The sequence below is a fragment of the Athene noctua genome, chromosome 12 (assembly GCF_965140245.1).
Source record: "Athene noctua chromosome 12, bAthNoc1.hap1.1, whole genome shotgun sequence".
Taxonomy (NCBI): Eukaryota; Metazoa; Chordata; class Aves; order Strigiformes; family Strigidae; genus Athene; species Athene noctua.
The window spans coordinates 6,858,850-6,873,083 of NC_134048.1; the positions used below are offsets into that span (position 1 = coordinate 6,858,850).

The 14,234-nt window shown below is 35.0% G+C and overlaps 1 protein-coding gene across 1 annotated transcript in view; it reads right to left on the reverse strand.

The window, feature by feature from the left end:
* Positions 1 to 14,234, reverse strand: part of DOCK2 (dedicator of cytokinesis 2) — a 197,500-nt gene that overhangs the window by 55,549 nt on the left and 127,717 nt on the right. The window contains exon 30 of the mRNA XM_074916479.1: positions 8,036 to 8,114. Coding sequence (XP_074772580.1) covers positions 8,036 to 8,114 — 79 coding nt within the window. The remainder of the gene's footprint in view (positions 1 to 8,035; positions 8,115 to 14,234) is intronic.

Genomic DNA, 14,234 nt, shown 5'->3' on the forward strand with positions numbered 1-14,234 from the left:
AATTTTTTTGCATTAGTTATGTAATTCAAAAGGAGAGAACAAAGGTTTAAAATTTCCAAGTTAATGAAAATAAGCTTACACAAGTTTTGAAGAAACATAGCACATTATATAAACAACAAAAGTTTATTTCATTCATTTTTAGTCTTTAAAAATTTTCACGTCATAATCCCATTCTCTCCCTGTTTTTGTCATATCCTTCTTGCTTAATGATGCAATTTAAGAGAAATACTTGCACATAGTTTCTACTCCAGACATTTCTCATTCCTATGTTGGAAAACACCTCAAACCTCTGAAACAAGGCATTGCCAAATCCAGTAAAAATTAGTTTCATGTATGCAAATTTATCCACAATTTATACCCTGCATATTTCTTTCCATTCTGAGCAAAAAGTCCAAAGTCCAAAGAAATTTGCACATGAAGATCAAAAAAATCAATTACTTACCATAGATCACTCTAGGAAGACCCAGCTATATGTTGGTAGAAGCATCAAAGATGAACTTTAAACTTTGAAGATTGATAATTTTCAAATGCACAATACAAAATACAACATATAAAAATATAACCGTTCTAATATCACTCGGATAGTTAATACAGCTAGCTAAGTTTTCTAAAGGTTGCGTTATCTAATAACTTCTGCATCAGCCATCTCCTAGGGTTTTCTACAATGTCTATCACTCTCTCACATACATTTTTGCACAATATAGTGTGTATTTTTCCTTGTATATTTGTAATGCAGTGAAGCTTTTGATTTCGGGGTTTCTAACCAAAGATTTTAAATAAAAATTGTGTAATTCTGTGATGGTAAAATACATTTCATTACTGCTGAGTTATTAATGGTGCCTAGTGCATGCAAGATAGGAATAACATGAAGAATAAGCATTTTCTTTTGAGTCAAACTGATTTATAATGGAATGTGGACTATGCCTTTCATAGTAAAATTCTGTGGCATGAATATAGATGATGAATACAAAGTTAAAATTGCTATAACAGTACGGATTTACAAATATAATCCTTTCTAATGCCCTGTAAAAATACTGCTATCAGAGAGGAAGGGCAGGAAGGAACAGGAATCAATAGCACTGTGTTTTCCAAAATAGAAACTCTGTGATAGCTATGCCTGACCACAACAAAATGGTTTCTATTTGTTCGCTCTTCCCTGTCCCTAATATGTCAGAAGCTGCCATCTCCAATCAGAAACATTATAAAAGGCACTTTGCACAAAAAAGTCATTTCGATAAATTGAGTGGCATTAAGGGTGGAAATATGTGCTGACTGCATTACAGTGCTGTTGTGTTTAGCTGCTGAATAGAAATACTTACTATGCAGAGCAAGACTTCTAAAACCAAAGGTGATGAAGCCATGAGTTGACTGTGACAACAGAGTGAAAATACTCTGTTCTCCTAGACAAAAGTAACACCTGGCTAATGACATCAGCTATTAACAGAAACAAAAAAATGTCATAGGACACCTAAATAGGTTCTATGAAGGCAAATGTGCACATAGGAAAATTTAACTGAAGTTTTGAAGTGAAGCATTCAGCATTGTTATCTTCATTCTTCTGTTGATGGAAGACTGGTTTACAGTTCATTCAAATTAAATAAAATTAAGAGGAAAAAAACTTGACTTGGAGGTTGAAACAGGGATTTCTGCTGGCACAAAGAAAGGTAATAAAATCTTCTTTCCTAGTTCTGATTTCACAAAAATAAGGAAAGTGCTGACAACTAAGAAGTCTGGTAAAGAGAAAGGTCATTTAACCATTGTATTTCTATATACCAACAAAGGAAATATTAATTCACCTTTGAATATACTTTTTATTTCATACTGACATATCTATATCCATATGGACAGAGAGTATTTGGTTTCAAAATTGAACTACTGTCCAATATTTGCTTCCTTAAAAATCCTTGTGAATCAAATAAATGGCAAATCAACTTGATGGATGTTCTTTGGTATAAAATATTATAGAAACAGGCGTACAAAGACACTTTTTCTTTGGAAAGCCATGTTATTCCCTGATTGTTCACTCTTATTCAACACCCTGGGGGCTACCCTTGAAGTATGCATATAATATTCGTTTTGAAACACAGTCAAATGAAACTAGCATTTTTTGATTGAACAAGATGGCACAATTGCCACAAAATGTAAAAGGCAAGTGTACTGAAAATTCCCAGAATAGTCCGATTTACACATATGAAATATACTTCTCAGATATTTATTGAGGATACCATGAATGTAATGAAAAAGAGCTAGCCCTTCCATACCCCACCCCACCATGCCCCACAAAAAAACACCAAAGCCAACCCACAACACAAATCCTCTTACAAGCACATAACATGATCCTGACTAGTGAGCACCAATACGTGGCAAGCAGTGTGGATACTGCCTGGCTGATGAGACAGCTCTGCAATCAATTAAGAGAATCCTTATGGATACTAAAAGTATAATGCTGAGATCAAACACTAACAAAGTAAGAGGAAAAAGACAAAATCTAAACAATTTAAAACCACACAGATAGGACTGGCACAAATACAACAAAGAATTCAAAGAAAAAACTAAGCACCATTAAGATACATAGTCATGGTCTTCAGAAAAATGCCTAACCTCAGATCTGCTTTCCTAACATTTTTTGTATTATTCTTGTATACCACCAATATATCTCCTTACATTATCTTAGTATGCTCATTTTCAATAAAGATTCTTAAACTATTCTGCTTTCCATAGCTGCAAACCTTCAGTGACATGATTTACACTTCAGTGAACTTTCTAGTTGTAAACACAGAACATATATCTGGAAGGAAACGTGAGAGGTCAGCTAATACAGCTCCGTATCCCAAGGCAAGATCTGCTAAACTGCTTCAGACAGATGTCTGTTGAATTCATTCTTTAGAATCTTTAAGTGAGAAATATTTCCTAGCCTTTCTAGTAATCTGTTTCAATACACAATTGTGTTTATAGCTACCATAAATACAAGTCAATAACGTATCTCAAATACAGAGACAGGAATAGAATATAAACAGCTAAATATTGAAGTTTTTTACTTATTCCAATATTTCCTACTGAAACTCCAGATTCTGTGTATTAAATCTTCATGTTCCAGTTTACCTTCAGTACTGAAGAACACACATTAATGTATTATGCAAGATTCTTTCCCTGTTTGTACTGTATGCATACACAAGCTTAAGGTACCATGAATATTGTGAGCCCTTGTTCATTCTAATTTCATGGTTTATATTTGGTCAATCAATGAAAATTCACTCCCTTCTCTCCTGTAAAATTGTTTGCTCTGGAGCTTACAATGTTGTTTTATCAGCACAATAGTAAACGTTCTATAACAAATGCCTTTTAGCTAGTCCCTTCTTTATTGTTCTAGATTTTGACACTGGAGGATACCTGCTGTATGCAATCTCTAATTGTAGCTTGTTTTTTTGAGAGTGACTGACATAAATCTGAATACATCCAGTGTATAAACTCTGCATGCAAAACTCAAAAAAAACCCCTCACACAGCAGGCATATAATCTCAGGCATCAGATGGCTATTTAATTACCTCTAAGAACAATGATTCTCAACCCAAACAGCAGTTCTGGCACCTCCTGCCTGGCCACTGCAATCACAACCTCAGTGTCAATGCACTGGAATTTAAAAAAATGCTCTCTACATAAATGGACTCAGTGAACCAAACTTATTACATACTACGGCAGAACATTTAACAGCACATAACTGCTTTGCTGTGCGTAATTGTGGTGCTTGTCTCTCAAGTATATAACAGCTTCATCACTATAGCCTTAAGTTTATGCATAGTTTTAAACTTCAGGTTTGTAACCACTGTTCATCAGATATACCACATCCTTTCACAGGTCCTTTCTGCCTGAATCACATAATGAGCAAAAAAAGCAATTTTACTTTGGAAACAAGAAAAAGGCCAGGCACCTTTTTTTCCTCCATTTAACAAGCTTCAATAGAGTAGCAAAAAAGTCTTCATTGCTTTTGTCTAGATTTAAAATACCCTTTTCCAGTTGCTCAATTACTTCACAGTCAACTTGTTTTGTTTGGTTAAGTTGTCTGCTATAGATTGTCGTGTAATCACTCAGACAATAGCAAAATCCTCACCTCTATATCACTGTGTTTTAAATTGTTTTTTTAAAAAATCCTCCTATTTATCTTCAACTATTTGTTAATAATTAGATTCAAAAACACCATCCTACAAACAGTATAAATTATTCACTTGTTTACAAAGAATCTAAAGATGTTAACTTCTTTTTTTTAAAAAAATCTTCACTGATAAGCACCTTTATTTTCCCCTGTTCCAATATATTCTATTTCTCCAGTTTAAATTACCCTTAACCAGGAATATTAAAATAGTTTACTCTGGTTTAGCTTCCAAAATCTTGAGACATTGTTCTTGATGCATATGCTCAGTAGCAAGCTGAACTTTAATCATCCCTTTTTCTCTGAAACCAGAAATCAACAGCACACATACTCTTAACAGGAGAGTAGATTGCCTGAAGGGTGCTGCATACTAAATCACTGACCCTTGAATAATCAGTTCTTGTTCTGGGCTTTTTTTTAGGGGGGGGGGCGATGAAAAGCCATTTGTTTCACAGAAACTGTATATGCAGTAATATAGTTTTAAAATCTGTATTAGTTACTTATTAGATTAAATTTAGATGCACAACTCCTATGACTTAATTCATATCAAGGGAAACAGCTGGACATCATTTGTAAAACACATCAAACAAGGTCACTAAAATCTCTGCCAGGTTCAACAATAGCAGAAGCACATTTCAAGATCACATTTTTCTCTCTGGAATTTGAGAAAAGAGCCCAACGTAAAGAACTGAGGTTAAGTTCCACTCCATGGTATGAGATCGCCTCAATTCTAGTTTGAGGAAGCATATCCTAGATTTCCTGTAATCGGTATCTGGCCACTCATTATAGTCATAAGAGAACCTGCGCAGGCTCTTTTTCCTGCATACTCTGTTCCTCCTGTGGTAGGCTCAGGGATCTGACCAAAACGCCCGCGAGGCAGGAGTGCATGGTGGGCTGCCCTTGCTCCACAGGGCAACAGGCCATGTGGTTATCAGGCTGTAGCACTTAACAGAACTGGAAGTTACGCTATTTCCGAATTTTCTCCCAGATCAAAATGGCAAAAGCATATTTTTTTGTCCCAATTCATAATTTTTCTATATACATTCAAATAAAACCAGAAATATAGCTACACAGCTATAGTGTAAAGTGAACTATTTTATAAAGTACAGAGATTTATCATTTACTTTGAGTTAACCACTGCTCATGCTTGCTTACAGCCAAGATATATTGATATAAAAAAATACACTGTCTCTCTCATTTTTGTTATTTGCTCATTTTCTAATGATGCAGGAAAATTTTCTTGGACTATAGCAAATTACTTCAGTATTCAAACAACTGGAGAACAATTCAAGTAAGTGCAATCTACAGGAAAAATGACTCCTCTGAGAGCAAACTTTTCACAACCAAAAAGGGCAGGACAAAGAGAAACGGATTTATACGGCAGAGTAGGAAGATTTAAGCTATGACCTCAAAAATTTTTTACTAGAAAAATTAGTTGAAGTTATCCCTCTTTCCACACCTTACCACTTCCACTCTTTGTTCCTGTCCATTACGCCCAATACTTCAGAGCATTTAAAGAAAGTTTTGTAACTTTAAGGATAATACTGAATGTTAGGAAATACACAGTCTACTCTTAGCATAAAAGTCTCTAGAATAGTTAGGCAAAATTCTTGTTCAAAATTTTTTGGATGAAGTTGGTCCTCAGAACATTAAAAAGGTGCAGTAAAGGACCTCTCAAGTTTATAATTTTGATTAATAACATTTTTAGTTTTAACTGCTTCTCTATATTAAAGTTTTCAGTCTGAGTAGGTGCAGGACACTGATTTAAGAAGTTTTTCAAAAAATGTAAATATGAAACACAGGAAAATAACCTTTCAAACATTAAAATCGTCAGCTAACAATGACTGAATATATGGTAATAGTGTGAAATAAAATGTTAATTTTTAATTAAGAACCTGAGACAATTATGCTTTGCACTATTCAGACCTTCTTTAGTCCAGTAGCAGCTTTTAAAATAGGAGTTTGCAGAGCTTTTATTCACTGAAGAAAAGGTGACTTGTACTTTTACGTCCCCAGTGAAGACTATAAGGGTACTACAATTCTTTAGATAGCACTACTTATTTACTATAATGTTGTTTAGCTTACTCAAAGCCTTCAGATATTTGACAAGTCATGAATAAAGAGCAAGCATTAACACATTTCCTTGAACTACAAGGTTCAGTGTTGAACTACAATGTCCCTGGTTGTTTGATAATATTCTGGAATACACAGAATTGCCACAGGAAACTTATCTGAAATGAAAGTTCAGGTGTAGACTGCTGCTTTAACATCTGAAAGAGGTAGTGTACGCATTAATAGAGTTTTGAAATACACAGTCATTATAGTAGTCTCCATGTTTTTGGTAGCCTGCACATACTGATGTCCACTAGACCTATTTTATTCACTTTTAAAAACTACTGATGCAACGTGCAGTAAAAATAATCAAGTGTCACAGAAATGACAGGTTACAAATTGGTTGTTGTTAAATTGATATAGCCTGAAATAGATTATTTCATAAATATGTCAAGGATTTGAGAGTTTCCAGCAAGGATATTCACTGAAAAAAAAGTTAAGTTTGTCAGAAGAAACATCTTTCCCTATGATTAAAAAATCCTAACGAACATTATACATATACACATTTGTAAAGTCATGTCTCTTGAAGGTACAAAATTGGTAATGAACTAAATGAGGAACAAGCTCTACATTTCATATCTGAAGACTATTGTAGCCAAGTATGAATGGACTGTTTTGCCTTTCTTTTTACTATTGTCTTTTAAACTCTTCCTGTGGAACCAGTTACATGACTGCTCTGTAGCTATTTGTGGCCAAGATACTGAATGTCAAGGACTGAGACATCAATACCCAAACAGCTTTTAGCACAGTAAGCCTAACATTCACATGCAGTACAGCAGAATCACTTGAAACAGACTGCAAGTTGCAAGATTAACCATAAAATATAAACCCCAAGAAATCAAATGATCATAGAATATCAAGTTGGAAGGGACCTCAAGGATCATCTAGTCCAACGTTCTTTAGCAAAAGCATGGTCTAGACAAGGTGGCCCAGCATCCTGTCTAGCTGAATCTTACAAGTGTCCAATGTTGGGGAATCCACCACTTCCCTGGGGACATTATTCCCGTGCCTGATTGTTCTCATTGCAAAAAATTTTCCTCTTGTGTCCAATCGGAATTGCATTCATTACCCTTCACATCTTTTCTTTGAGACTCCTTGTGAAAATTAAGACGGCAGAGCCCTGAACTTTCTCTGAAGTTCATGTTTAGGGTCAGTAAATTATCTAATGAACAGATTAGCTTTTGTAATCAGGAAGCATTTTTGAATTTAAAACATTCAGTCTTAACCATAGTTAACATAAAGAGTGAAATGGAATAATTTTAAGAATGATATTAAGCAAACTAAAAGAAAAAAATCAACCCTAATTTAAAATTATTTCAGAAATAACTACTAAAAGAAAAAAAATGAAAATAATAAATAAAGTTATCAAGGAAGACTACAAGTTAAAATTAAAAATAAATTCTAAGTGCTAAATACCCTAAGAATCAAAGTTAAAGCCCTTTCTGCCCTACATACATAGGGCTGACATTGTAAAGGCTACACACATTATGTCAGAGATTGCCTTCCAGTATACACTTGGCTGGTTAAGGGAAAAAAAAAAAAAGTTTTCTGCTTGCCAATTCTGAGAGAATCACAGTACAAAACTTCTCTGTTTGGGTGCGTTACCATAAATAATCAAAGCTTGATTTTCATGTCATATCAAACATGGCCTAATCCTGCCATACTCAAATGAACAGTCATTTTGATACTGATATAAAGTACCAGAAGGGGCTCTGACAGACCAGAATGATCATATCTGCACATAGCTACCTCTGCTCAGCTAAAAAATGTACTTACTTGGACTTCAAAATTCATATTCTCTAAAAATTTCTGGTTCATTGTGTCTGCAAATTTGTTGATGGCTCTCAAGAACACCCTGAAAAAGAAAAGAAATGATACAGATAAATGAATGTAATCTCTGGGAATCTATTCCAACCACGTATGATATTGATGAAAACCCATTTAAACACAGAACACACTAGAAGAAGCAAAGTTCACATGTACATGTACACACCAGATGACATGCTGTGCAATGGCCTGCTATTTATAGTCTATTATACGTTAAAAAAATTTAAGCACACATTTGTCAAAAAATTTCTTGATCTCCATTGAAAAATTCAGACAAGTTCTTTTCCTTTGCTGCACACTGAATTTTATTCTTGAGAAAACAGAGAGAGCAATTCTTTCAAACACAATTTTACCTGCTATGTGACAAACCCAAATCATTATAAGAGTGTTACTGCCGCCTCCTCATGGGTTTGACAGCTGAAAGAGTTCCTGTACCTACATTATTCTTTAGAAGCTGCCACTGCATTTTCCCAATTAAAAGATTATGTGCAGCTTTTTGGTTTTCTCAGAGGTGGTGAGGGGAAGATGACACCTCTGCCCATGTTCCTCCTCAGGTTGATTATAAAAACACATTCAAAGCTGAGTTAATATACAGTTATTTCTACCAGAGTGTGAACATTATCCTTCTAGCTTGAAAAGCAGACCTATTTATGCTCATTATTAATGCAGCAAGATTAAGTCATGTTTCTAAAGCTAATTTCTTCGTCTAACTTTCCAGCACAGTACATTTGTAAATCAAAAATTGATTGCATCTCTAAATATTTATAAAGCTTATTTAAATAATTCAGTTTCATTCAATTTACAATTTTGAAAACAAGTGATACATTTCCCTCTGCTTCATAGGTAAATTTTTTAAAAGTTTTAAAGTTGAAATATTTCTACGGCAAACACTGTGTGGGCCAACACACTGCAGCCTGAAAGAGATGAAGACAAGAAAGAAACAATCCTAACTGTTCAAATACAATTGCTGACTGTAAACTAGATGTTACCAATCAAGAAAAAGATCTAATACTTGTAACAGACAGGTCTACAAAACCCCCACCATCTTAATGTTTAGTAGGATCAGAAAAAGCAGTAATTCAATAATTAGAAGTATTAGCAAAAGACTAAAAGACCACAGGATATCCACATGTCAATGTCAAAGGAATGCTGTATCCTTGTGTTGGATTCTGTGTAGTGTTCTAGCCTTGCATCTCAAAAAGATAAACAAATACAAAAAGAGAGAAGAAAACAAGCAAATAAATGTGACAAAGAAATTATCAAATCAATTTAATAGATTGTTCCCAAGACCTTGTTTCTTTAGTCAGGGGACACCATGTGTCTGAGGAGGGATATGGTAGAACCTATAAAATCGAAAGTACCATAGAGATGAGATACGTACTGTTCTGTTTATCACATAGAAGCATTGGAGAGCACTGAACACAGTCAGAATGTGCCCTCAAAATAAGCAGAATCAGACAGTTTTTATACTAGTCTTGCTCAGCTATGCAACTCATTTCTATAGGATGCTGTGAACGCCTGAATTTTGTACTGGCTTTAAAGTGATTAGATACATCAAAGATAAAAATGAAGAGGAGGACTAGTAAATGTCATTGGGCACTGGTGGCTGGGAGAACACAGCAGATAGTGTTACCTCTACCCAGCTCTGTTGTTATACTATTCCTTAGGCAGCCGTTGATGAGCCACTACCAGAAACAGAATAGTCAGTGAAATGAATTTTAGTCTCACCACCAAAAATAAAAAAATTTGTAAGGGCAAAATGCAGTTTCTTAATGAGGGAGGTAAAGCAAAAGTTCAGCTTTTGGCAGGCTTATGACAACAAATCCTATTTAACCACCAAGCAATAGTCCAAAGCAGCACACTGCTTCACTAGGGCAACAACTTGACTGGCTAGACTGACATCCTTTGTTATCATTATGATTTTCCGTGAGGAAAAAAATTCTTTGTGAAAACCTACAGAATATTTTCTTTCCATCCATGTAATGCTTCTCTGTAATGTTAATGTGATCAAGGAAATAAAGTAATTTATACATGGTGTTACATCCTGCCAAGTCCTTTTTTTTTTTAATGTGATCAGAGGGACATTACAATTTTAACTGCTACAGTAACTGTGGCACTGGAAGGTAATAGACTTCTAAGGGTGATGTGTTGCTCTACTGCATCATCCCACACATTCAGATGAACTTCTTTCCAGTGGTCTAGGACATCGTTAGACCTAATCTTCTAACACTAGCTCAGCTAATCTGGCCAGCTGAATTAAGGGTCTGATCTGTAAAATGCTGAGTGTCACCAAATCACCTCAAGTTCAAGAAGCCTGATTTTGCTCAATACTGGTTTTGCAGGTTATCACCACGCTCTGAAGCAATCTCTGTACATTCACAGAATTGTGCTGTGTGTCCACCACAGTTTTAGACTATGTTGGTTTGAACAGGCTATTGTACATTCTTTTTGGCCTTTTATGTGATCAACTCTTATTCTGGAAAATGCAATTTCCTCTGCAAGCTGCCCCATGCTACCCACAAGAAAGTAAATACATTCTTCTCTAATGCTTCACTCGCATGGGTACATTTATCTCTACAAAACTGCCGGATGCTTGACACACAGTTCAAGATTTTGAAAAAAAAAAAAGGGGGGATTCTAAAAAGAATGGTCTACTTTAGACAGCACAAAAAAATTACACAGCTAGGCAGAATCACAGACACCCACATGTTATTCTGTCTGTCAGCATCCCCATTTACTCTTCTGAGTAGGAGTTTTGGGTCAAGGCCTTTTTAGCGTCATGTCTTTTCTGTAGAACTATATTGCTCTAGATTCTCCTTTGATTTACAAAGTATATTTCTTGCCAGCTCACATAATCAAGTTCTTCAGCTCCAGCTGCTCAAAGAGCTGCATTTCCCTTCACTCCCAAAGTCTTTTGTTGAAGTAGAAGAGGGTGTCCTCCATTTCTGAAACATTTTAAATTTCCTCACTTATGTGTATTTAGACACTATTCCAGGACCTGCGGTAAAACATGTCACCTAATTATCCTGTTTGGGCAGAATCTGGTATGGTGCTGATAATCTGTTACATTAAAAAACCCCACACTTCTAGGTATGTTGTCTTTTAGTACAGAAATATCATGCAAGATACAATACAAATAATAGTAACTTAAACACACATGAAATTTATAAGTGTGAATCTATTTCATAATATGGACATACTTCTTGTGTGTCATATTTTACAATTTTTTGTGAAGAACTTGTGGTTTGATGTTAGCTATACATAAAAGCCCCAAGGATACCCGAGAAATACTGAGGTACTTGATTGTCCAGTAAAAATTACTGAAAATACTAAAAATATTTACAGGATTCTATCCAATATAATAACATGTAAGCTATCTTTTGTAAATATCCCTTTCATTCTCACAGATATTTTTATCTGATATACTGGAATGACATATTAGCAGGAAGCATGCAATACTTCCAGGCTGTCAAGTTCCAAATATTTTCATGCATTTGTATTTTGCCTAAAGGGTGTATCTATTTCTGTCATTGGAAGTCACTTATGCAGTAGGTTTGAATTCTATTCCTGGCTCCTGCCAATTCCATGCTGTCCTACCTCAATGATTTCACTTATATATGCCTCAGCCTCCCTTTTCACCAAAACAGGGCATTAATTAACTAGCCACAAGTACGAAGCTAAAAAGATATTTATAAAACACTTCAAGATTTTGATGAAAACAAGAGCAAATATAATTTTAATTATTACTGACAGCATATTCCTACTTTAGGAACTAAACATTGATCCTAGATGAGAGAGTTGAAGTCATTTGGTTGGAGAATTAATCATTACTTACATGTTCATGATGTACATAACATCAGTTACCAGTTATGACTGATATAATGGATAAGACATAGCTAGAAAAGAGATGGTAAAAGAGCATGTCCCAGAACAGCTCAGAAAAACACAGTATGTACTGACTTCAGAGTAAGTTATTGAGAAAAATTACTGAAAGGTGTTATCTTGTCACAGGGTAATATAATTTAATTTCCCTTGCTTCTGTAACAGATCATTGGTGCTTACCTTTTCTCTGAACTGGGGGATTCCTGCTCAGTTTTGCTTTGCAAGTTCACACTGATCTAGACTAACCAAAAGACAGGATCTTGATTTCTCATACAGATAATGTCATTAGGTGTTTCTTCTGTTCAACATTCTCCCCTTGTCACATTTTCCCTTAATTTTAATCATCACCACAGGTCTACAAATATATTCTTTTCAGGTGTTTAATTATGATAACTTTTCCTCAGTTACTTCATATGGAATTAATTTCTCATCAAATAATTGTGATCTAAAATTACTGAAATTCCTTTACCCACAATAATTTTTGTGATATTTCCTGAGTTTATAGGTACTGATGCTTCTAATCTACAGTTCATACCAATCTCTTGGGCCTGAAGATTTATGGATGATCTTCAAAGAACAAAGTCTCCAGGCTTAATCTGGGTATAAAAAGGCAAGATTTTGTCTTAGGACAGCAACAGAATTAGCAGCAGTTGTTCAACCATGACATCTCCTTCACCTTTCTAAATTTCCTGCTACTTCTACTTTACTTTATTGTATTGTCAGAGAAATTTCTTCCAAATTTTGGCTCAAAAGCAAGCCAAATGAATAGATTTGCCTGCACTTAGTTTCAAATACTTGGATGTACGTTCTAAATAGGAACAGAACAGTACTGCAATGTATATAGATAATTTATGACAGACAAAGCTGAAAATTTATGTCATCCTAAGATAAAAATTTGATTTCAACCTGATTCTCCCTCAAACAAAATAAAACAGAGGGGCTGAGATGCAGCAAACAATTTTATATTAATAAAAACCATGTTGCTAATCAAAGTAGGATTTCAAGGCTATTCCTTCGGTGATGATGACTCTGTTTAACAGTAAAATAGGTCTGTACATTGTCCTTGCTTTTGAAGTGCAAATAGGTGATAAACCTAAAATATAGATCTGGAACTCCAAGTTATTTTTAGCAAACAAGTTAGAATTAGTGCATCAGCTCCTTGCAGCATAAAACAAAGAGATGAGTACAGTAAAAAAACCCAAAAACACAAAACAAACCACAAACAAAAAACCAAAAAAACTCTTAAATTGGCATTGCCTGTTCTTAGGTGGCTTTGCAAAAGCTGAACTTTTTCTGCACCTTGTTTCAGACACAGAACACAGATGCGTCCACAAAATAATTTGGGGAAAGGTGCCTAAATCAGGTACAGAATTATAAACCTTCCCAAAATCATGAATTGACCTTTCCTCAGACTCCTGCACATGAATTCTTTTAAAGAAGAGGTCCAACAGCAAAGAGACACTCCTCAGTGTCTTTTCAAGTTCACAAGACTCTAAAATTTGGGAGTTCACTGCTTCGACTTTGAGATGAATAATCCAGATACAGAGTTGAAGGCTGAATTAATTTACTTAGGTATTTATGAACATCAACTCAAACTCATGTTTACTATGCCTTCTAAAGCTGTGATTACACTGATGTAATGACAGGTGGAAAAAATGAATCAAGTACAAACTTCTACTAGATAAACAGACACAGGAAAATAGAGATAAGCTTTAAAAGAATATTATTTCCTGTGTTGTTGTGAAAGCTCTTACTGAAAGAAACCATTTAAATGCTGGAATAGTTTGGGGTTTTTTAAAATCAGGTCTATAAACCAATGAAGACATGGACAGTTTTTAAAACTCAGAACCTCTTCCCACAAGCCCTAAGTGACCTTCCTTCAGAGTATTTGGTTCAGAAATTAAAGTCAGAAGAGTTACACTAACTTCAGTTTGGCAGGTATTTTTTTGTAATTCACAAAGGCTGACCAGTCAGCACTTTCATCAGTGAAACCTCTACTTGAGTAGGTGAGGAGTATGAGGGAAATTCATTCAAAGCCCAGGTGATGCATTGACTGTTATTTTGAAGATCTTGTCTGAATTCTGATAAACATGGTCTTTCCAGTATGATGATTACATGAAATGTGGAGTAGGGACAGCAGAGCTGAAATAAAACTCCCACATAATTTATCTTGACTTGGTAGTAGCATTCTTAAAATGCTTTACAGAAGACATCTGATCGGTATTTCAACATGAATCAAGTGCCAATGAAAAGCAGCTGAAGTCAA